We start from the raw sequence: 25,675 nt of genomic DNA, 5'->3' as shown, positions 1-25,675 counted from the left end.
TCCGATGAAATTAAGATGATACCCACATTCCCTTTTTCAATATTCCATAGATTCTTTATTGCATCGAATTCTGCGTTCATTGACCTTTTCATTTTGTTGGTCTTATTTTAATTACCTACTTATTAATTATTTTAATACCATATGGAATCTTTTTTATTTTTTTATTGCATAAATGGATGGAGGACCTCACGTCCCACCTGGTGCTAAGTGGTTACCGGAACTCATAGACATCTAGGTACAACGTAAATGCCGTCACCCACCTTGAAATATGAGTTCTAAGGTCTCAGTTTAGTTACAATGGCTGCCGAACCCTGCAAATTGAAACGCATTACTGCTTCACCGTAGAAATAGGCAGGGTAGTGGTACCTACCCGAGCAGACTCACAAGAAGAGTTTCTACCACCACTTGAGAATGAGATCGGCATAGCATGTCATCTTTCCCTATTCAGACCTATCATACGTCATCTCTGACCTCCCCCCTTTCTCTCACATATCCTTTTCAAGAAAGTCCATTAATTAAATATTTTTAGGGCGCACACTCGTGATATTACCGTGAACATTCATACCCAGGTATAAAGTGATTCTTACCTTTGCAAATGAAAATAATTTTCGGTTGCATTTTTTTTTCTTTCCTGCTTATTATGAAAGCCTTGAGAGACAATATCAGCGTTACCGAAAGAGTAGGTGAGCTCAAGGGACTCAAACCTGACGAAGTTGCTAACACTGACCCTAACATGAGCAGCGCTTCGCAGAATCTACCACCGGATAGGTAACGCGACGCACTGAGAAGATCCGGCGAGAAACTCAGTGGACTGTCTCTGTGGGTCAAATTTTCTGTTTGTGTTAAGGACTACGTTAGAGTACAGGATAATGCATAAATATTGCCCCTTTTCTGTTCGTATAATGTTAGCAATAGGTCGTATCTTATATTATACTCAGTATGTTACACTACAGTATGTGAAGAACATACACACATATAGTATATTCAATGGATATTTTATCAAGCTGCGTTTTTTATTGTAGAATGCAGAGAGGACCAATTCAGGTGTAGATCTGGATCATGTATTGAATTGAGAAAACGCTGTGATGGATACGAACACTGCAGCGACCGCTCAGACGAGGAGAACTGCAACGGTAAAAAGATAATTGAGTTTTTTTTTTTAACAATAAACACTTATTTCTCGAAGCAGGAAATTTTGAAACATCGAAAAAAGTATCGTATGTTAGGTACGGTTTTTGTAAGTTTGCCTTGTTGTAATCTAACGTCAGTTTATTTGATCCACGCTCCGTATTGGGAATATTGAAACTGTAAGTATCCTTTAAATTCGATTGGCTCGGGCACCACGTGTGCCGCAACAGGGGAAAGTTTCGTTGCGGTGACGGCTCTTGTATATCAATTCTGCTTCGCTGCGACGGCTTCAGGGACTGCCCGAAAGACGGCAGCGACGAGATCGGATGTCGTACGTATAATTGTTGTTCATTATACACTGCGGTTTTGGTTTTGACATTGAGTTTTTATGGACATAATTAAAACGAATCGAATACAAAACACTAAATCTGGATCGGATTTTAATGAGTACCAAAACTTCAGTGCACGCTTTATAGTTGAGCCCACTAACAATATTTGATTGTATTATGATATAAGCGCTTTTAATCCTTAAAGCATGCGGCTTAGACAAATGGCAGTGTGATCACGGGAACTGCATTAAGCGCAGTAAGCGTTGTGACGGTAAAGTCGACTGCCCTTCGGATAGGTCTGACGAGAGGAATTGCTTTGGTAAGGAATACACGTGGTTTCTACTTTTATTAATCAATCAAATTACAGTTGAATTGAACACTGATTAAATTATTATTATGAAATTTCACACTCGATTATCACGTAAAGCTTACGATGGTTACTAATTTAATATTGTTTTCGATTTAAACACCGTTTTACATTGCACTTTAAACTTTTGCTTAGGTCATCTGAATTAATTAGGTTTTCATTAATTAAATTGTGTTATTCCATTACATTCTTCGGTGCACACACACCCACACACACCCACACCCACACACACCCACACCCACACACACCCACACACACACACACACACACACGCATACACACACATACACACACACAGACACACACACACCCACACAGACACACACACCCACACAGACACACACACCCACACACACACCCACATCCACACCCACACACACACCCACATCCACACCCACCCACACAGACACACACACACACCCACACACACACCCACATCCACACCCACATCCACACCCACACACACACCCACATCCACACCCACCCACACAGACACACACACACACCCACACACAAACACAAACACACACAAACACACACAAACACACACAAACACACCCAAACACACACACACACATACACACACACATTAGCATGCTATTATTTAGTCAAGTTAAAACGCCAGATTGTTTAGAAACTGGCTTTGGTGTATCATAATTATTTAGAAGCAGCAAATTCCATTTGTACATTGAGAAATTAATGAAAAATAACTCATTTCATTCAGTATGTAAAGAGCATGTACATGTGTTTGCAGAAAGTGGATTCTTTAAATGTCGAAACGGGAAATTGCTTCCTGTGTCAATGAAATGCAATCGTCATTATGATTGTCCAGAGGGAGACTATTCCGATGAACAGAATTGCCGTAAGTTCGCTTTGGGAGCATTCCGTCATCATTTTTATCTCTCATTCTCACGTCGTTTAGTTTCTTTATTTGTTTTCGATCGCTTCTTTTATAGTCATTATTACTTCTCTATTCCAGTCATCTTGGTTTCTGGTTTCTTTTCTTCGTCTTCGATTTCAGTAGAAATTTTGGCGGTAGCAGTTCTCGCTAACTCTTCCATAATATTTATCATTAAAATATTTTGGTTTCCTACGGTTTCATATGATATGCTAAATTATTTTATTAGTGTAATGCAAGATGTTTCTCTTTTTGCCGGTCAGCATGTAGTAAAGACGACTTCAAATGCGACAATGGGCACTGCATACCTGCATCAAAACATTGTGACAGGACGCATGATTGTCAGGATGGGTCAGACGAACGGCATTGTGTTTACGGTTTGATCTTTTTCCAAATTTTAATTTAAAGTGAATTTTTTTTTGGCCTTTAATTATTAAAATTGAGAGAACAGCGATTAGATTATAATTTTGTAAACACATTACGATTATCAGTATAATGGCAAAGTATTGATTGCTATTACGTTGTGAGTATTTTGTGCATAATAAACCTTTGGCATAATTTTCGAGCACAAAATATATTTTAACTAACTTATTATAATACGAAACCTTATGAGCAATAAACCATAACTGGTTACCGTCTTTTGTAGTCATCACCTGCAAAGGTAGCATCTGTTCTGTCATGATGACTAGTAATTTGCTTGTATTGATTTTTCTCTGACACCACAGAAATTTTTATTTTTATACAATTTAATTAGACGGGAAACATTAAAATTTTACTGTTTTACGAAACTGTATGCGGCATGGTGCATGTAAACCAAACAGTTTATTTTAATGTTCACCGATTAATGAAATATTCCCTAGCACGGAACACTAGCAAGGGCAGAAGCTAAAACTAAAGTTTCTATTGAATTTAACTTTTATGAATCGTTTCAAGCATCGCCCTATGATTATCTCGATGTAGTAGACTACCCTTACTAGTGTTGCCCTTATGGTTATGGTGCATTACATTTATGGCAGGCACAATATGCATGGCTTATCAGTTTAAATGCTCGAGTGGAGATTGCGTGCCCGCTGAAAGTTGGTGCAATGGCACCAAGGAATGCAATGACGCTTCAGACGAAACGAATTGTCCATGTAAAAGGGGCCAGTTTCAATGTCATGACGGTTCTTGTATTAATATAGCCTTGCGGTGTAATGGTCGTAACGATTGTTTACCAAAAGGCGAGGACGAGTTCAACTGCGGTAAGTAATCGCGCGAGTACGCGCGTTGCTTGAATTTGGATCTGTTAGAAATACGTGAATGATTTTTCGCTTTTGATTTATTATTTCATGATTTAGCGCTAATATTGCCTTCGTAGTGATTGTTTTAATTTAATCTTCACTCTTTTTGAGTATTGTTTTCATTTAAGACTAAAGTTTGATAAATCTTTCAATGACTTCTGTTGTAATAACACTACCTGCACTTATTTGTCATTTGTTATATATAAGTATAGTATATCTTGTTGTGTACGGCAATTAAAATGTGTTGGGGAATTGCGTGGGTTTTATCGAAATCATGTTTGACTGATCTTGAATTTGGTGACTTCGAATCGAAGTACCAGCAACATAGTCAGATGTTTCTAAATTTTTATCAATATTCATAAATAAGACCGAAATCTCATTTTTTATTACAATAGAGCCCTCTATTTTAATAAAACGGAGCTCAACCCGTCCTACCTTTGAAACCGGAAGTCATGATCGCCTGGCGGAAAAATATGTCCGCGCTACACAGCTAACTCGCCCTCTACATCGTTAATGGCCTCCTAACTCAAAACAAAAACAATTCTAGACGACTTTCAAACTTGTCTGTATAAAAAAATGTGTTTTTAAAATACATAAAAGCCGACTTAACCCAATAGGTGTATGTATGGCTCTAATAAATAATTAAAAAAAGCATAAAAAATGAAATTCAGTGTATTCTAATTACATTACATTACAATTTTGAATACTGTAAATGATTATACAGTTAGGTACGTCTCAGATTTTTTACATGCTAATTATTTTGACACATAAGTTTGTACGGTTTTTGAGTTAATCATAAATACGGAATTAGTTGTTTTCTTTAGTATCTCCCTGTCTCTTTTGTATGTCGCTTGTTTGCTTTTTAATTTTATGAAAGTCATATTTTTCGTCTTTCGGAAATTTCAGTTTGTATTCGATGTTTGTAATAGTTCTTCAATAGTTATTACCTTTATTAAAACATAAAAAAAAAAATATTTTTATATTAAAATATGTTTATTGATTGTCAGTCTTTACTTGCAATATTTTTCACATGAAGACAGTAAGATGTAATTTCATTATAAGCGATAGAGTTTTTTTGATAAATATTTTTTTTTTACATTTTATGATTAATATTTAATTTAAAATATTTTGAATTGAAAAAGCTTCATATTTAATGTTTCGACAGAGATTTCTTAATGTTATTCTTTTGATCAATCACAGTATTAGCATCTGTGTTTTCAGCGATGCCTATCTAATTACGAATGGATACATAAATAAGTGAATCGTTTGAAATTTTAATTGTTCGATTGGATATTTCAGGTACGTTGAGTTGTCCACCAGAGAAGTTCGCTTGTAGTCCAACATCATCGGTGCCGTGTGCTATAAGATGCAATGGCTTCCCCGAATGCGATGGGAACGAAGACGAAGACAACTGTCCAGACGAAGGTAAATCTAATAAAAGCTAAACTGTTAAACAGTAAGCACTGACTGATGCTGTAATATTTGTTTGTGTGTATTTTCATCCGATCGCGAAACTTGAACTAGGACTCTCCTTTACTATGATCACCTTATTAATTATTTTGTTACATGTAGTATTTTTTTCCTTTAAGAATATCAAACACACGAACATAATATTTTAATATCTTAAAATACGTTGCATTTATAAATAGAATGTTTACAGTTTGTTACAATGTTTTGTTAGCATTTGTGTAGTTTCTCTGTTTATTATAACATATTTTTATTCGTATATATGTATTTATATATTTTCGTTGATAATAAGTCGTGCCTAATTAAAAAGAAATACCCATATTTCATAGACAAGCTTAGAAAATAATAACGCAAAAATACCTACACACTAAAGATACACTGTAATATTGATTGATATTTCGAATGATGACTATGAATGGTTTTGTATGAAATGCAGTATTGAACTGAAGTTTTTAAGAGGTATGTGATGTGCATTTTCTGACGAATACGGCCAGATTGAATGATTAATTTTATGATTTAGTTTCAGTAGTTTTTAGTTATACCCTAAGTTACATAGATCTTACAATAGAATAAGTACTACTAACTTCATAACGAAATTCGGTTCAGTATCGATACGCGCTCTTGCTTATTTACTACACTTTGCCATTAGCGATTCATAGCTGTAGCGAAATTCATATAAAACTTACTACCGCCTAAATTAAACAATGTTAATCAAAACGCATATGTATATATATTTAAATATAGATATTTATGTGAATCGTTTTTTAAAATCTAGAATGCAGCCACCAGTGCGACGGGAAATGTCTTCCGGATGCGAATATCTGTGACTCTATCACGGACTGTTCAGACGGTTCGGACGAGTTGCATTGTGCACAGTGCGATGGTCCAGACGATTACAGGTAACTATGAACACGGGCGTACGAACGAACCTTAAATGTTTATTGCACACTGCGAAATCATATTAAAGCGAATTCCCGGCTTGCGACCAATTACTATCGTGATGGATGAGTGAAACGATTTTTTTTTCTTTTTTGTCCGTAGGTGTGATACTGACGAGTGTATAAGCAGAAATTGGGTTTGTAACGGCCACTTCGAATGTCCTAACGGCGAAGACGAGGCAGACTGCAACAGTACTATAGTTTCGACTCCAAGTAAGTATTCACGATGTTAATTTATTTATTATTATATTATATTAATAACAATAATATGTACGTAAACGTACATGGGTGCTTACCGTTGCATTGATAGCCCATGTCTTAAGCTAATGAAAAATGAAGAATTTTTCAGTGCTACACAACTATGGATCGTAAAGACTAAATTTATTACAAATTCCTTTCAAAACACGTACACTCAGAATACTAACAACGCCTACGACATAATATGTATTATGCTTAATAAATTTATTGTGATTTATTCGTTGTAAAATATTCGTGTTGTTATTTGAAGTTTTAGTATTTTCGGTTTACTTAGTTTTGGTTCGTTGTCAGTTTTGACAGTAAGGCTATTATCCCTTCACCTAAAAAGGCATGACTGATTGACGTCGAAAAAGACAAGATATTGGTAATTACCCGTACTGGCTTATAATACGCCATAACACTAATAAATTCAACTATTCCCTGCTCTTGTGAGACTTAAATAAGACAGAAAAAGCCTGATTTCACTATTGTTGAGAATTCTATTTCTTTTAAAAACAAAAAAAATATATATAGTTAGTATGAAAATGCCCCTTACAGTTCTCCAAAATATAATAATATAGAGAAATTTATAAAACGTGCAAAGAAAGAAGATACGAATGCTTTTCCTCAACTAAATCTCATATGATCTACTACGGATATACAAAATTCAATATATTCTTGAATGTGTACTTGAACTTGTTTAATTTAAAATTGTGTTATTGCCTTAATTAACTGAGGAGCGCTCAATTAAAAATCGTGGTTTTGTATTTCTCCCTAACTTGTTAATATCTATGTGTGATATTCACTTAATTACACGTATAAATTACAATAAAGTACAGAAACATTTGTAATGAGATTTTTACAAAACACAGCACACGGGTATGATTTTACGTACGTACCTGAATCGATTTACGATTTTGGAAGGTATGAGTTGCACGAAAATTTACACCCGTGTTATTCTAACAATTTTAAGATTAAACATAACTCGTTTACTTTTTAAACTGATAACACATAGATTTGACCGACACCACTTAGCACTACATGTATGTACGTCATTCACGGCTCTTCAAAGCACTTAATTTGTTGCACTTTTCACGAAGCAAAGCACTTCTAGTTTCTTTAATTTAGATTATATTGTGCAATAGCATTAATTTTCTTTCGTCATACTTTTCGTATGACGAAAGAAAAAAAAGAAAAAACAGGCTCACGACTGAACTGTATCTATATCTGAAAGTATATCGAATGTTCAACACTGTAATGAATAGTTCCGAATTGATTATCTCAACTGAATAATGGTAACACACAGCATGGTACATGCGGGCGTCGCGGTCGCCAGCCCGGAAGGTTCCGTGTGATTACTCAGAGTTCACCTGCTACAATGGGCGGTGTATACCTCTAGCAAGGCGGTGCGACAATTATTACGATTGTACCGACTTCTCCGACGAACAAAACTGCCATTATTATGGTACCCTAATATATTTTGGAATGCCTGTTTTGAAATTTAAATCCTTAGGAGTCCCTTCTACGTCAACGACTTGTTTAGAACATTTTTGGTTTTGTACTGAAGCTTGCATGCTGTAGATGATTTTCATTTGTATTCTCGATCGATGCATGATATTATAAACGGTTTAATGTATTCATTAATATTCAATAGTACTAAGGAGAACGATCTTATATGCAAGACGAGTTGAAAAAATGTCTGGCTGTAAGCTGTAAGCAAATCACAACTCAAAAACCAACTAAAATAAAGCTAGTATGACGAGTGAATTGTGTGAGTTAAAAAATGTAACCTAATTACTTTTGGAGTTGTTTTTGAAATTACACTAGTTGTTATCTAGCCGCCACTCGAATTGGTTCCGTCGATGAACACATTTTCTTTCATAGAGTTTGCTCCTTAGTTCTACCCACTTCCATAAATAGTAGTACTCTCTTAAGTTTCATAAATTGTAAGCATGTTTAAAAGAACGTTATGAGGTTTGTACACATGCTTATTTATTAATTTCATGATTACAATGACTGTCACGAAAAAAAAAACCAATTATTTTAATACTAATATAATAGTCTATGAGTATTATAATGAAATGACATGACAGGTTTTGTTGAGTCGGTGCTTATACGAATATTTAGAGTGTGTGTATTATGTAGGGTGATAATAAAAAAAAATTAAGGACAGTTTGCAAACCTATTTATTAAGCGACGATTCGACACAGACTAAGCTAAGCTAAGCTCGCTACAGCTTAAACATGTTAAGTTGATTCGGTGACAAACTGTAAGGCCTTATATTTAAAGTCTTCCACGAAGATGTCAGCGACCATGGGTGAGGTAGGGAATCGATTTCAACTGGCTTGGTTTCTAAAACTTGGAATCCCGTTAATAGAAAAACGTTCGAAACGACTGCGCAGGAATAATATGACAGTGGTAGAAATGATTTTGATATTTGATGAGCGGGTCAAATTATGTCCAAATTGTATGCCTCAATTATGTCTAAAGATGTATGCCTAAATCACAAATCATTTTCCCACGGTTGACGTTATCATCAATAATTACTTTATAAAAATTATTTACAATTATTTAGGCGTTTCATAAAATAAAATATTGTTGAATTATAGAGTAAATAGAAATAAATAAACCATAAAACGTTCTTTTTAAATATTTCATATGTACTTAAAATTACTTTATATTACACGTGACGATTTCATGAGTAGGTATTCTTTATAAAAAAAGACCACGTTTCCTACTCTCAGTACATACAGATAATTTATTTTTATTCGTTTTTTTCATATTTTAAACACAATAACTAAAACATAATTAAACATAAGTAATTTATTTGATAAGTGCAATTTAACGAAATACCTATTTATTATTCCGACCTAAAAATATAATAGTAAGTTTGTTTAAGCAACAAATGTATATAGCTTTGTTTTTTAATCTATTATATTGATAGATTTTTTTAAATCCTGTTTTTTTAGTCGAATAGTGCATGATTCTATGATGAACCCGTTTTTTCGATAATTATAATATTTAGCATAACCTAATTGAATATTTAAAATATTTAATTTAGTAAAACGATAATTAAATCATTAGACTTAAGATTACGCTATATCTTTTTTGAATTTTACTTGAATTATAATCACAAAATTATTTATTAATGTAATATCCTACTTCATTACGTCCATTATGTAGGACGTTTTACAGTCAATGTAATGCAATATTCATAACTAACAACGCACACGTAGTATTATATATAATACGCTAAACCCTGATTGTTATTTTTTACTTGCAGCATGTGACGAAAACAGCTGGCAGTGCCGAAGCGGTCAATGCATACCGTCCAGCAGCTATTGCGACAACGTCTACAACTGTTACGATAGGTCGGATGAAGCCGATTGCCTTCCATCAACTCCTGCATACGAAAACGAATACCCACCAATAGTTTCTACAACTTTGAGTCCTTACTACACAACGACTCGACGAGATGTTGGATCCAGCAATTATGACAGAAGACCTGAAAACCCATACGGATCGGAAAACCAAGGGACATATTCGCCTTACGACGACGACGCAAGACGTCCTACAACGTATTCACCATACGGACCCAGTTCAGAGAGACCTGATCCGCGTCGACCGTATCCACCATATGGCTCTGTAACTACCAACCGACCCGATGACAGGCAGGATCCCTATAGCAGCCCACCTGGTGGGGAATATGATCCTTATGGACAAGGTGCTGGTAGCCCAGATGATAGACGTCCTCCATACAGTCAACCTGGAAATCAAGACATCAGTCCTGGAGGTGGAAGCCCATACAATCCTGAACCAGAAAACCAACCGGATAATAGAGAAGATCCCTCTGGCGGCCAACCTGGCGGTGAGTATAATCCTTATGGCCAGGGTGCTGGTGGACCAGACGATAGACGTCCACCGTATACTCAACCTGGAAGTCAAGATGTAAGTCCAGGAGGTGGAAGCCCATACAATCCCGAATCAGGAAGTCAACCAAATAACAGAGAAGATCCTTATGGTGGCCAGTCTGGTGGTGAATATGATCCTTATGGCCGGGGTGCTGGTAGTCCAGATGATAGACGTCCTCCATACGGTCAATCTGGAAGCCAAGACATCAGTCTTGGAGGTGGAATACCATACAACCCCGAATCAGTAAGGCAACCAGACAACAGAGATCCCTATGGCGGCCAATCCGGTGGTGAATATGATCCCTATGGGCGGGGCGTAAGTGGAACAGACGACAGACGTCAACCTGGAAGCCAAGATGTTGGTCCAGGAGCTTCGGGTCAAGGCAATTCAAATCAACCAGAAAACCGGCCCTATCGTCCTGAAAGTGGCAATAGCGTTTATGAGACGGGTGAGGGGCAATATGGATCTGGTAGTCAAAGAGGAGACAGAGGTAAATCGAAAATTACTTAAGTCTTTCAAATTATAAAAATTAATATCTTTCAAATTATAAAAATTAATATTATGTTATCATGGCCTATCAACTACAGTGTAATTACCAGAATCTCGAGCATAAATGCCGCCAAACATTATAATGTCTCTTCTGCCATCTTAACTGGAGAACATAATTAATTTCATGGTAAGAATAATAAGCAAGCCTCTGGATAATTTTATTTGGCTATCAGGAGTGCGTCGTGATTTTCACCGCGTTAAAAGTTTGAATTCAGAGAGAAAGAAATATGTTGAATTTTCCATGAGTAAATAGCTTTTTTTAATTTTTGAGTCTATAAGCTACCGATCAGTTGGTACAAAAAAATTGCGAACCGGCGATCACACAGTCGTCTTTATTGTAGCAAATATACCGCGTTTTTTTTCCGTTTTTTTCTACCTAAGCTGAGGGTCTTGAGAGATCATATCAGCGTAACTGGGCGAGTAGATGAGTTCACGGGGCTCAAATCTGACGTTGTTGCTAACACGAACCTTTGCAAGAGCCGTGGTTCGCAGAATCTACCACCGGATCGGAGACGCGACCCACTGAGCAGATCCGGCGAGAAACTCAGTGGGCTGTGTCTGTGGGTTAATTTAATCGTCGAGCCCTTCGACTCCTGACCGGGGAGACCGATCCGACTCACTACATTAACTATGATAAAAATTCATGTGGATAGTAATAACGGCTCCATTAATAATTTGAAGTTTATCTCTTTCGAGGAGTTAATACTGATTGTAATCGTAATCTATTCACACTAATGACACACCGACAGACATTTGGAATTCGTCGATTTAGATTATTCGCTTTATCTGCTGCTTTTCTTTCAGGTCCCATTCCGTTAAATATCAAAACATATCCGCAAGACCAGGAATCTGTCAGATACGGTAAGGATCAAACAATTCAATATTTATTTAATCTATACAAAAATATATATATAAATTATCCATACTATTACTTTCTCTTGATTAAAAGTCAAAGAAATTAGTATCCAAAAAAATCAGAATCAATTTGTTTTATGCTGTCTAAATTAAAATCAAAATTGTTTTAAAAATACAAGGGATCATAAACAGGTGAGTTTAATCATAAACCATTCAATGTTTTGTATTATTTGATTGTTCTTAACCCTTTGTCGGTGGAGGATAATCCAGTAAGTGGACTGTAAACAACAATATGAATTAAGGATATAGTCGCACGATGTTTTTTGAGTTTTTGAAGTGATAAGTGCAGATTTGTTTAACGTTCAGAATTAGTTTAGGTGGTTTTAATTCCTAAATCTCGTTACAAAATAACTCCTATGTCTCTAATTGATTTAAATGAAATCGTTGTGGCGTGTGTTGCGTCCTACCTTTAATTAATCACATTATCCATTTAGAATTTACTATTTGTTATGTTGAGCAAACCCGTTATGATCTGGTAAAACAATACAATAACTCAAAAATGTTACGAATACAACTTGCCATCTCTTTTGTAAGTTCTCTTTCCAACATGGAAATACTATTGGTAGGTTTATTAAAAATGGTTATTACCCTTAATATCAGATTTGATTTAGTGATAAGTTTATTTAAATTAACCGGTCCTTGTCAAATCAAAGTGGGAAACCAGAACATTATTTATCATATTGATTGATGTTGATGAAAGTAGTGTGTATATAATATAACCGTTTTAATATGTTTTCAAAAAAAATCTTCATATTCACGCTACGTCATATTTTATTGTATATCCTAAATTAAGGGCTACTTAAGGTTCGAAGATCGTTCGTATACAGTTATGCAAGAAATTTGAAGTCAGAGAATCAGAGTACAGTTTGAAGCATTTAATTTATTTTGTGAAATAATTTATACAGGAATCTCCTTCCGCAGAATGCATAGAAAATGATGTAAATGACTTTAGATATTTATTTAGAAAATTTGTATGTTCTATTATTATTTAAATGTTGTACTAGACACTTTCATAATAAGGAAAACGGTCACGTAAACGTTATTTTAATTGATATTTTCTTTGAATATTAATCGACGGCATTATTTCTTTCATGGTGGTGGAACAGTCAAGTTTGGTGAGTTATTTTGCCTAAATGAACTTATTTATGGGCAAAAATAATAAAAAGGGTTTTCATAACATTATTTATCATGTTTTAATTTTTTATCATCTGTTTGATAAATACGGACTGCCGGTCATTATTTTTAAAATTAATACAAAAAAATAAGTAAATGCATGTTGATAAATATTTTATTATTAATAAGAATTGATATTAAACATTAATTTATATCTTTTGACATAATGCATTCCTTTAATTAATAATTAAGTTTCGCAATTTTTTTTTAAATTGTATTACTACGATTTTTTTTCTTGCAATTGATCATTTGGTTTTTTGAATTACAAGTTATAACATACAAATTAAGTGGCATGATATAAAATTTATCAAATCATCAATAACAATATTAGTAATCGATTATAAATAACATAATTTACGATTTCTTTTGTATCTTCGGATAAATAATTTCGATGAAGCTACAAATTTTTGTATTAAGGCAAATCTCACTGTGCATGATTCACAACAAAAAATAATGGGAATTATTTAATATACATTTAGTTAAAAGTAGTTTAAATTAGTCTAAAGTAGCTAATTTTGTTTAGTTAGAATTAAAAAAAAACTTTAGTTTTGTCTATAATATTTTTGATTCTATTTAAAATAGATGAAATTCAATCAGAAGTATAACTGCCAAAAACATATCTTTATCACAGCTTTATAGTCATTGGGATTCAAGTCATGTTTCGTTCCAATAATGCCTGATTAATGCGTCACAATGGGAGTTCTCTGGGTCGTTTCGCCATTCATTTCTTGATCCATGAATTCGGGCTCTAGGTGGTGATGTAGTGCTTCAGTGCCGTGATGAAGGCCCTCGTCGTGCACCCGTGAGATGGATCCGAGAAGGTGGTAGGCCGATGAGGCCAAACTACCAGGAAAGAAAAGGACGACTGGAACTGTTTGGTGTTACCGTAAGTTTTTATCTGTTTTACCCGAAACTTTTTCGTTACTAAAATAATAAATAGCATATTGTTAATCTATACTAATATATAAATTTATAGTGGTTTTTACGGATGTTCCGTTATAACTACTGAACCATGCATCCGATTGACTTGTGACTTGGTATCCATGTTGGAAATATATGTACTTAATGGATAGGCTTAATATTTATATGAGTGTTGGACTCCCTAATAATAATGAAAGTAAATAATAATGTTAATTTTAAATGCCCAGCAAAGCCGAGTACGGCTAGTTTTTCATGAAATCAAACAACAAGTAAACGCACTGAACGTATTAAGAAGGATATACCGTGAAATGGTTCAATCGTTATACAGAATTGGATTACGTTTAAAGTATTAAATGTGTCTTTTGATTCTAATATATTTTACAATCAAACCTTCTTGGAATCTTATGCAGGTATTACTGTCGGACGTATTGCAAGCTCCCACCGATAGATTAGCACCACCTATTTCTTTCCGGGCCAGAGGTCCAAGGCTTTTCTGAGGTTCCCGCGCTGACGGGGCGTGCAGGATATATTGAACTCCGAACTCATGTTTCAAGTTGGCTGGTTGCATCCACTTTGTATTTTTACGGGCTCTGGTAACCACTTTACAGCAGCGGGTCGTAAGGACCGCTCGGTCAACAATAGAAACAAAAAAAAATGCTCTAACAATTAATTATTATTTTACAGCCATCCGATAGTGGTGTATACATATGTCAGGCACCATCTTATCTGAGACAGCCTGGTGCGGAAGTTCGAGTTACTTTGGAAGTGGAGACGAGCCGTAAGTGCTAGTAGATTAGTACTACCTTTTGATCATTGGGCGTATTTGTAGCCCTTATACAAATCAGTTCCATATCATAAAGTCGCGGATAAATGCAGCGTTACAGAGTTCAGTATTCAAGCCTACACGGGGATATCCCACGCTCCTATCGATTTCTGTTACGAACCTACGCAGGTTCAAACTACAGTTCAATATTTCAATACGAATTCGATACTTTGAACTCATGTTTCAAGGTGCATTATTTCACATTACCATCATAATATCATCGTAGCTGAGGCGGAAAGTGCCTTACCATGAATGAAAAATACTTGAACATACCATAAAAATGCCTTACCATGTTACCGCGATGGAAGAACAAGTAAGGCAGAAACTTGTGATGGTCAACGATCATTAGCAGCGTTAGAAAGTCGATTCTTGAGCCGAACTTTAAGTGAATTCGCGTACTCGTCTAGTTCAATTTCAAAATTGAACGTCTCGAGATCATAGCTCAAAAGTTAGTCGAGGATTATTTTTCGTTTATTTATTTTAAACTAGAGTTAGTTTAAAATAAATAAACGAAAAGCTATTTGTTTGTAGCTGTGACCGTGCGGCCAGTGTTCGGTGTTTGTAAGCCACATGAAGCCACTTGCGGTAACGGGCAGTGCATACCAAAATCGGCTATTTGCAACTCTGTTTTCGACTGCGCTGATCATTCAGACGAAGATGGCTGCGGTGAGTAATATCCTTTAAGTTACACATAAAAGGTATTTGAATCGCGCTTCTCATGCCAGCGCAACTACGACGTGCCTGAAATATATGTAGATGTAGTAGTAGAATATATGTAGACGATGTAGTATTGTTAGTACTAGTAAGTATTAACAAGACGTGCTGGAATATTTGAAGCAGTAATTCGTTTCGGTTCGTAGAGTTCGCGAAGCAATTGCTCTTGAGCTGTTAGGTCTACTTCGGAGGCGCTTGGGCAGTTGTTCACAAAACCTACCCCACCCCTCCTGGCTGAGCCTTTGCTCGCGCTCGCCCACCTGTCCTGGTGAAACTGGAAAGCCCCCGGGACACCAGTAATCTTTCCATCATTAAAAAAAAACAATGTGTCAATATCGCTAACAATGCATACGGTAACATTCATTGCTCTAGCATAGGCCAGTACAACTAAATAGTAGAAATGTAACTGGTCCTACATTTTATCTGGACGTTTATATTGTTACATATTACGACATCTAAATTCAGTTAATTTGATTTAAACAGGAGCCAGTGGCCAGTGCGAACCGAACGAGTTTGTTTGCGCGAACCACAAGTGCATTCTTAAGACCTGGCGTTGTGACTCCGAGGACGACTGCGGCGATGGTTCTGATGAACTTAACTGTGGAACCCCAACTCCTGGAAGCCCTTGCTTGGCGGTAGAATTCTCATGTGCTTCTAACAACCAATGTATTCCGAAGAGCTTCCACTGTGACGGACAATCTGACTGCGTTGATGGCTCTGATGAAATCGGATGCGGTGAGTCCATTTCTGATTACTTCACAATAATAGTTTCTCGATTATTGGGTCCTTTAGTTTAGAGCAAGAACTTCACTGAATTTGTACTAGTTGATTTTTTTTAAACTCAAGATAATATTAGTTTGACATCAAATAATCGTTCACAGCTCAAGTATATATCACGAAACCCCCGCAACCTTCATACGTGAGATTGAATCCGGGCGACTCGTTGACTCTAAGATGTGAGGCCGTTGGTGTACCTGTTCCACTAGTCTCGTGGCGTCTCAACTGGGGACATGTTCCACCTCAATGCACCTTTACCAGTGACAACGGTATCGGAGTTTTGACATGTCCAAACATGCAGGTATGCTAATAAAATGCTTCAAAACATTACATTACAACATTACGTAGGCATTCTTATTTTCGATCGAATGTCATTAATGGATAGTTGTTAATTTATTATATTATAGCGTTATAATTCCACAGTTTGTACGATTACGCATAGCAAGATATCATTTAGAGTATTTTTTTAAATTGCTTTATTAGACTACATTATATCTGATATAAGAGATAGCCCATATTAAAAAAAAAAAAAAAAGATTTATAATAATTTATAAACGACGGCTGACCGTGATTTTTGTGCCCACGAATAAAATGAATACTTCACAACCTTGCTGATTATAAATAAATAAACACAAAGTTGAACCTTAAAAATATGGAGTTTTACAAATTTCCACAATTTATCGGACTTATAGGATATATTTAATAGCTGACTATACTAATGTACAACTCATAATTCAGCATGGAACTTCATTTGCTCATGTTAGCGAAAATAAATAGGTTGACATGTTAAATCGATTGCGCTACCGCGGTCGCGGTTTTTCTGAAGTGTTTTTTTTTAATGCTTAGGTTAGTTAGGTTAAGTGGTTATCGGAGCCCATAGGCACCTACGACGCAAATGCTCAGTTTTTACAGTACAACGGCTGCCCCACCCTTCAAACCGAAACGCATTACTGCTTCACCGCAGAAAATAGACGGTGTGGTGGTACCTGCCCATACGAACTCACAACACGTTCTACCACCAGTAAAAGTGTACCAGTACAAGTAAAGGTGTAACCAGTAAAATGTGTATTATCGAGTATTCTATGTAACTTACTTATACTTGAGACCTTAGAACTTAGGTATATCTCAAGGTGGGTGACGCATTTACGTTGTAGCTGTCTATGGGCTCCAGTAACCACTTAACACCAGGTGGGCTGTAAGCTCGTCCACCCATCTAAGGAATAAAAAATAAAAATAAAATCTCTCTGGGAACTAAATAACCGTTGTTGTTTGTACGCTAACTTAAGGAGTTTAATATTCTAGCCCCAACATAGCGGTGCGTATTCGTGCGAGGCCATCAATAATAAGGCTACGACATTCGCGACACCGGACGCAATCGTACACGTGAATAGAACCGATCCTTGCCCCGTTGGATATTTCAATAGGTCAGTACTTTTTTTTTTAAGCGTTTTTATGACCTGGTTACTTACACTTTTAGGTCATGTCTTATTTTAATTTATATTCTTATTTTTATGAAAAATTATAAAATGGAGTGAAATGAAATGAAGATGATTAATTTGAGACATTAATCAACTGGTATGAAATTAGATGTAGTGAGATGAGATGATATGGGATGAAATATAATCTCAGTAAAATGGTGATAATTTACTGAGATTTTTTTAGTGGACTTTTTGGAGGATCTCGAGAAGTTACGTCTAGCGGCTTTTTTTAATTTTCCCACATTTAATAAACCACCGTTATTACACATTTAAGCCTAAAAAGACATTAAATAGACAAAATAAAACAAATCACACAACTTCACTCCTCGCGTTCCCGCCAAAAGTCGCCAGTGCAAATATTCAATTCGATTTCATTCACAAACGTCACTGGGATTTTAAACATAATTGATTAATAAAAGAATAATGAAGTGCTTTTCATTTTGTAATGGCATCACTTGAGAACGCCTGAAGCAATTTTACCTTAAAACGGTCAGAGCAGGCCTATTTAATAACGTCCTGAAGAAAAATAAATGATTTTGACAAGGTAATGCCTGTCGGGTCACCTACTAATTATAGAAATGGGTTATTAACATTGGTTAAACTATTTCATGATATTTCAAAAACTTTTTCATTTTGTTTTTTATTTATTTCTATTGATAAATTAAATTCAGTTTTAAATACAGAGCGTCATAAAGTTTCTTTTTTAGGAAGCGTTCCTTTGAGTTCTCTTCAATATCTTCATAGTTTTGTTTATTAATGAAAAAAATAATTATAAATTAATTATAATTATATATAATTAAAGAAACTGATCTTGACGTTTGCTATTTCTTTATGAACAGGCAGAAAAACTGACTGCTACTATGAATTATATACTGAGTAAAGTCTACAATTATCTTTATCCAATCATCGATGATCAACGATACCTTGTGTCATTTTTTGGTCAGTAGGCAGCGGCTTGGCTCTATCCTTGGCATTGCTGACGTCCATAAGCGATGGTAACCACTCACCATCAGATGGGCCATATGCTCTTCTGCCTACAAGTACAATAAATGAATAAAAACCCAGAATCGCTTATGAAAATCGACAATGCCATCTGGGACGCCTTATAGAAACTTTTACTGAAAATGGTCGTAACTGCACAGACCATAGCTTGTTCAGATTTTTTTTGTGCTACCTGAGCTGATAGCCTTGAGAGGCTATTTCAGCGTAACCTTAACTAGTAGGTAAGCTCACGGGGCTCAAACCTAACGACGTTGCTAACACGAACCCTAGCAAGAGCCGTGCTTCGCATAATCTACTACCGGATCGGAAACGAGACCCACTGAGAAGATCCGGCAAGAAATTCAGTGTGCTGTGTCTGGGTTAATTTACGACGAGAACGATGACCGGTGCTTGAGGTACCTAAAAGCACCGTTAGTAGATCGGGAGGATCCGAAATAACGTGTTTTGGGCGACGCCGACTGCTTTCCATTCTGTCCGCAGGATCGGGATGTTCAGAAATTCAACTGAGGGTATTGTTATATTCCAGCGATGCGCGTTCACAAAGCGAATGCATCCAGTGCTTCTGCTTCGGCGAGTCCACGCAGTGTCGCAGCGCGGATCTGTTTACGTACAACATGCCGACTCCTCTTGGAGAAGGCGGCACCAGATTCGTCACTGTCACTCATCAGGCCAGAGGCGACATCAGTATCGGCGCCCCGATGAACAACGAATACTTCTATCAACCTTTGAGGAACGGAGCTACTGTAAGTTCATACCATTAAAAATAATTCAGACACTCTCCATCAATCAATGCTATAGCAACTTTCAGTATAAAAATATAAATATCAAATTGGAAACAATCAGTCATAAATGAATGTTCTTCTCAAATATGATTGAATAACAAAAAAAATAATGTAATAGAAAAAATATATGAATATTTAATTTGTTTTAGGTGACCAGAATAGTCCCCGGAGACATGGGCTGGTTCAAAGATGCTCATCCATACGTGACCTTACCAGAAACCTACAACGGTAACCAGTTAACTTCATACGGTGGTCACATCAAATACACCATCTCGCCTCACGGATCCGGATATGGCTCAGATGACACTGCACCAACCATAATCATCAAGGTGAGAATATGTAAAAATAAAATTGTTTTATTAATACGAGTTTGAATTGTTTTAATTGAATTGTTTTATTAATATTAGTCCTATATTTACGTCTATAGGCACCAAGCTGCTGCCCACTATTATCTACACTACTTATCCCACTATGTGGGGTCGGCACAACGAATTTTTCTATTCTATTCTCCTCTATCAGCCGTCATTTCAACACTTACTGCTCTTTCTCCATACATCTCCTAGCCAGATGCACCTCTCTACGCATCACATCGTTCTCATCATACAAAATAAAATAAAAACTAAATGATTGTTCATAATTAACATCTACTGTCCAACACTGGACGTAAACCTGGCTCCCGAAACATACACCATAAACCCAATCTTTCACACCATAAACCCAATATTTGACTTCAGTTTTTGTTAATATAATATTATGTTTTATTTTTATTTATTTCTTAAGTTTATGTGTTAATATATAATAAAATCTTTGCATTTCTCAGGGGAAATACTTCACTCTGTTCCATTACTACCGCGGCGAGACGACTAAAACTATCAACATCGAAGCTCGTTTGACTCCCGAGAACTGGCTGATTCTGGACGAAAACGGCGTTCAAGCGCCAGCGCAGAGATCGACCATCATGATGACGTAGGTTTTTTATTTTTTTATTGCATAGATGGGTGAACGAGCTCACGGCCCACCTGGTTCTAAGGTCTAAGTATAGTTCGACGGCCGTCCCGCCCTTCAAATCGAAACGCATTATTGTTCACGGCAGAAATAGGCAGGGTTGTGGTACCTACCTTCTTTTATTGCTTAAAGTCTGTGGTCAAATTGAGAATAGGTTAAAATTGTAGTCGAAATTTATGATTATAGAAATTTAAATAATTTTGACAATAGAACCTTAATAATGTTCAAACTTACAATTTCAATTAATTATATTCAAGAAAATAATAAACACGAGGTTAAGCCGTAAACTTATTTTTGATTATGCATAAACAAATTGACTCAACAAAACGGCTTATTCCCATTAGCTCTACTAGACCTAGATCAAATGTCAAATACTGTTCGATAATCAATCTTCTGAATACGAAAAATACCAGTTCAATGTGTTCTTCAGATTGGATAACGTTGAAATGATACTCCTACGCGCTGATCTGCACAATGCGGGCGTGAACATCACAAACTTCGCAATGGAATCCGCGCAGCACATCAATGTTGGACTCGGTGCTGCGAGTCTGGTTGAAGAGTGTACTTGCCCGCCTGGATACGAAGGACTTTCATGCGAGGTAAATAAATCGAGGACAGGATTAGATATGTAGCGGCACATCACTAGTCGTGTGTGCGGCCACCACTAGTACAAAACCCGTCCAGGCGACAGCGGTGTGCGGGGACGTCGCCCAAAACACTACATTACGGATCCTCCCGACCCATGAACGGTGCTTTTAGGTACCGCAAGCACCGGTCACCGTCCTTACCGAACCCGTCGCTTGCGACGAAGAGATCCACGAGCGAATTAACCCATAGACACAGCCCACTGAGTTTCTCGCCGGATCTTCTCAGTGGGTCGCGTTTCCGATATCGTAGTATATTCTGGGAAGCACTGCTCTTGCTAGGGTCAGTGTTAGCAAAACTCCGGTTTGAGCCCCGTGAGCTCACCTACGAGTTAAGGTTAGGTAGGAAAAAAAATGAAGAAACAGACTTAAAAACATATTATTTAATGTCAACAAATACAGAAACCATACTCTTTGTAACAATTTTTTTCTTCTTCTAGAAATGCGCTGTTGGCTATACCCGTGATCAATCTGGGGAATGGTTGGGTACTTGCGTCCGCGAGACCTGCCCGCCAGGTACTTACGGAGACCCAAGTAGCGGATATGCCTGCAAGCCTTGCCCTTGCCCATTGACCAACAGGGAAAACAACTTCGCCTCCACTTGCGCACTGGGACCTGACGGCACTGTTCTCTGCAATTGCCGACCGGGGTAAGTTTTTGTAGATTCTCTAGACATAATCTCTATTTTTTTCTCTCTCTCTCTTTTATTTCTATTTCAATTCTCGGCCTGAATGATTGTTAGGCTTCATAAATTGTAAACAATAATAATTTACAGCTACGAAGGCAGCAACTGTAATATCTGTTCGTCTAACTACGAAGGAAATCCTCTCATGCCCGGAGACTCGTGTAAGCCTAAAGCTACCAAGAAATGCAACCCCGCCGGTACAAAGCAGGTTCGATTCCCTGACGAGTGTGCGTGCAAGGTCAACGTACAAGGACGTCATTGTGACCAGTGCAAGAACGATTCATTCTATTTGTCTGAAGACTTCAGGTAATTAATTCATCAAAGGATTTTTGCTACGAAAATTTCCTTTCACTTACTTATCAGATTTTTGTAAAGCGTAGTTTTCCATTAAACAAGCCGCAATCCCTATTATGTGGGAATAACGACTATTATAGCCATAAAGCTGAAATTTATATGGATATTTGAAGTGAAATTTGAGTTTTTTTTTTATTCCTTAGATGGGTATACGAGCTCACAGTCCACCTAATGTTAAGTGGTTACTGGAGCCCATAGACACCTACAACGTAAATGCGCCAACCACCTTGAGATATAAGTTCTAAGGTCTCGTTACAACGGCTGCCGCACCCTTCAAACCGAAACGCATTACTGCTTCACCGTAGAAATAGGCAGAGTGGTGGTACACACCCGCGCGGACTCACAAGAGGTCCTACCACCTGTAAAAAGTAAGTAAGTAATTTCACAACGGTCCAGTAAAGTAAGTTCTGAACGATATTTTAAATTTTTAGTCACGGATGCGCTCTCTGCTTCTGCATGGGCGTGACCCAGCAATGTACAAGCAGCAACCTAAGACGTACAACCACTGCCGTTCAATTCAACGTGCCCAACATTGTGAACCAAGTCAGGATTTACAACAGTTCAGCTGGTAGAGCACTCCAGGCTGTACGGTACAGTGTGCCGGTTGAAACTGAAATGAGACCTCGGATCTACAGCGGCAGTATAGATGTACCGATACCGGCAGTCCGGGACAACGTTTACTACTGGAGCTTACCAAACGGGTATTATTATAAGACCTTCTTTTAAAAATATAATACGCATGTATCCTCTAAGATGTTTGTTTAGGTTTCTTTGGCACCCTAAACATTAATGGCAATGTGCTATTCATTCTAAATTATAATTAATATGTCAGTCAGTTACTATTTTAATGATTATATTCCTATTGATCTGTCTATAGCTACACGAAATTATATCTACTCGTTTCCTTTCGAGTAATATCGAGTAATGTAATGTAACTTGTTTAATCAATCTACCGATCAGTATTACATAATGAATGAAAACAATTTATAGATAATTATTTATCAACATACCTAGAAAGTTTAAGGAATATCTCTTGACAGACGAGAAATAAGTACATAACTGTTTTGTCTTTGCCTATTTATATGTATTTTTACATACGTAGGTAAAAAAAGTGATCATTACTAGATTTTATGAATCCAAAGGACTGTTTCATTAAAATCTGACGGCACGCGTTCCATGACCCAAGAATGTGTTTGACGGTTTTTTTTTAAAGTAAAAACTTCTTTAGCAACTTTGTGATTATAAAGTCGATGAAACGAAAAAGCGACAGTAAAAAGAGATAGCCACATAAATTCATAAGATTTATTAACATGGGAGAAAATGAGATAGGAAGCATTATATAGTGTTATATTATTTATTCGTGGTTCTCTTTGTGCTCTGCTTCGAACCGTCTCGTTATATTATTTATTCGTGCTTAATATATTCAAAAAAAATCTATTTAATAGATACGAATGAAATGTAAAATAAATATCAAACTTTGTATCACTAAGATCATTACTAAAACCTCCAATTATCCTCTTCCCGAAATTTTACATTCGTCTCATTATCTTGAAGCTAAAATAGTTTAAGGTTTCACTTAAAAAAGTGTGAATTGCACACATGTATTTTTTTTATCGCATTAAATTGCCGTTTTGTCTAACATTTGACGTGTACCATGTATGTACGTAATTTATTTTAGTTTCACCGGTGACTTGGTGACGGCCTACGGTGGTTACTTGAGGTACACTTTGGATAACGTTCCGATATCACTAAACAGCGCTCCGGACGTACAGCTCATCAGTGTGAGTAATCATATAAATGTTAATACTGTATGCTCCCTATTATCTATGTACAGTGAACTTATAACGCAGATGTTCTATACTAGTGAATTTAACAAAACGTGAAATGTCCTTTCAAAATTGCGATTTGCTAGACAAAAAAAAAACGTAGGTACTCATTAATCGACGTTGTTTCAAGACCGCAGTCATTTTAACGACCGATCAAATACAACTTATTTTTGATAAGCATCGTAAAGCTGACCATGGTCAGGTTTGCCCGCTTGTATTTATTAAAAATGTGGTTCCAAATTTCGATTTATTTTCCAGAACACGAACCCTACATTCCATTACACTGGCAACTTCGTTCCATCATACGACGGAACCCTAAACGTTTCGATACACCTTCTAGAAACCGGTTGGAAAAGGTTAGTGATCTTTACCAAACGTTTTAATGAAATCTAAAATCAAATTGGTCCATTAAACATTGTGAATTGCTTCTTTTTGCAGGTTTGACGGCATAGAAATACCTCGAGAGCACTTCTTAGTGGCTTTAGTTGATGTTAAAGCCATTCTTATAAAGGCTACGTATTCCCAAGACTCACCAATGGCCATTCCGATTAGTGCTAGTATCGATAAGGCTGATCCTAATGGGGAGGGACCGGCCGCTCTACACGTCGAACAATGTGTTTGTCCACCAGCTTATACTGGGACATCTTGTGAAACCTGCGCTCCTGGTTACACTAGGTGAGATAATACATGTATATCCAGGTCTTTGGGGATGTCTACTGGAAACCACTTAAAACTTAACTCCATACTGCTTCAACCACCATTGCTATAAAAAAATAGATTTTTATGACCTAATAACATAAATTTTCCCTACCGAATCATTATTTTCAAAAGGAAGGATGTTAATAAATTTTCTCTTCATAAAGCTAAATTTATCGAGCTTGTCTGTAGGTAGTGCCGTTTTCTCTTTCATTAGAAATTCTACACGTAGATATATCTGGTGCACTAGGAATTAATAATTCGTGTGCTGATTGGATCAAAATTTCAATTGACAAGAGTGCACAGTTTCATACCATATATACATATGATAGCATTTCATAACTAAATAGATATTCTTTTAAACAGTTCTTATAATGAAAAGCTTTGCAAGATCTTGTTCATAATCGACCTCGTTTGTTTTATCATCATCATCATCATCATCGTCATCAGCCCACAGTCGTCCACTGTTGGACATAGGCCTCTCCAAATTCACACCACCGATCCCAGTCTTAGCTTTTTTCATCCATCTTTTGTTTGTTTCAGGGGTGATCGAACTATATACTTGAAAGAATGCATACCTTGCAACTGTAACGGTCATTCGAATATGTGTAATCCAAAGACAGGGGTCTGTTACGTAAGTAATCGATTTTATTTGTTCGTATCAAGCGTCTCATAGTATATTTAATGATGAAATTTTTTTTTTTCATTTTGATAATTTCATCACAATTGACTGTTTGGCACAAACCAATGATTGTTTAAAGATGTTGTCTCATTA

The 25,675-nt window shown here is 36.5% G+C and overlaps 1 protein-coding gene across 13 annotated transcripts in view; it reads left to right on the top strand.

The window, feature by feature from the left end:
* LOC101737749 (basement membrane-specific heparan sulfate proteoglycan core protein) overlaps positions 1–25,675 on the top strand; it is a 208,590-nt gene that overhangs the window by 143,944 nt on the left and 38,971 nt on the right. For 6 of the 13 annotated variants that reach the window (XM_062670555.1, XM_062670542.1, XM_062670536.1 and 3 more), the window contains 26 exons: positions 1,023–1,133; positions 2,579–2,686; positions 2,986–3,099; positions 3,739–3,963; positions 5,302–5,427; positions 6,245–6,368; positions 6,511–6,620; positions 9,928–11,046; positions 11,910–11,966; positions 13,946–14,079; positions 14,799–14,892; positions 15,469–15,603; positions 16,135–16,386; positions 16,533–16,729; positions 17,731–17,852; positions 19,435–19,651; positions 19,840–20,019; positions 20,511–20,656; positions 21,126–21,294; positions 21,780–21,988; positions 22,115–22,330; positions 22,810–23,079; positions 24,057–24,159; positions 24,463–24,560; positions 24,643–24,879; positions 25,444–25,534. In XM_062670555.1, the coding sequence (XP_062526539.1) occupies positions 1,023–1,133; positions 2,579–2,686; positions 2,986–3,099; positions 3,739–3,963; positions 5,302–5,427; positions 6,245–6,368; positions 6,511–6,620; positions 9,928–11,046; positions 11,910–11,966; positions 13,946–14,079; positions 14,799–14,892; positions 15,469–15,603; positions 16,135–16,386; positions 16,533–16,729; positions 17,731–17,852; positions 19,435–19,651; positions 19,840–20,019; positions 20,511–20,656; positions 21,126–21,294; positions 21,780–21,988; positions 22,115–22,330; positions 22,810–23,079; positions 24,057–24,159; positions 24,463–24,560; positions 24,643–24,879; positions 25,444–25,534 (4,964 nt within the window). Of the gene's footprint in view, positions 1–1,022; positions 1,134–2,578; positions 2,687–2,985; positions 3,100–3,738; positions 3,964–5,301; positions 5,428–6,244; positions 6,369–6,510; positions 6,621–9,927; positions 11,047–11,909; positions 11,967–13,945; positions 14,080–14,798; positions 14,893–15,468; positions 15,604–16,134; positions 16,387–16,532; positions 16,730–17,730; positions 17,853–19,434; positions 19,652–19,839; positions 20,020–20,510; positions 20,657–21,125; positions 21,295–21,779; positions 21,989–22,114; positions 22,331–22,809; positions 23,080–24,056; positions 24,160–24,462; positions 24,561–24,642; positions 24,880–25,443; positions 25,535–25,675 lie in introns of those variants that run through there. The other 7 variants (XM_062670550.1, XM_062670563.1, XM_062670557.1 and 4 more) reach the window with 5 other exon arrangements.

Source organism: Bombyx mori, chromosome 1 (genome assembly GCF_030269925.1).
Source record: "Bombyx mori chromosome 1, ASM3026992v2".
Lineage (NCBI taxonomy): Eukaryota > Metazoa > Arthropoda > Insecta > Lepidoptera > Bombycidae > Bombyx > Bombyx mori.
Note: the sequence above shows the minus strand (reverse complement) of the source record. Positions and strands in the feature narration are given on the sequence as shown.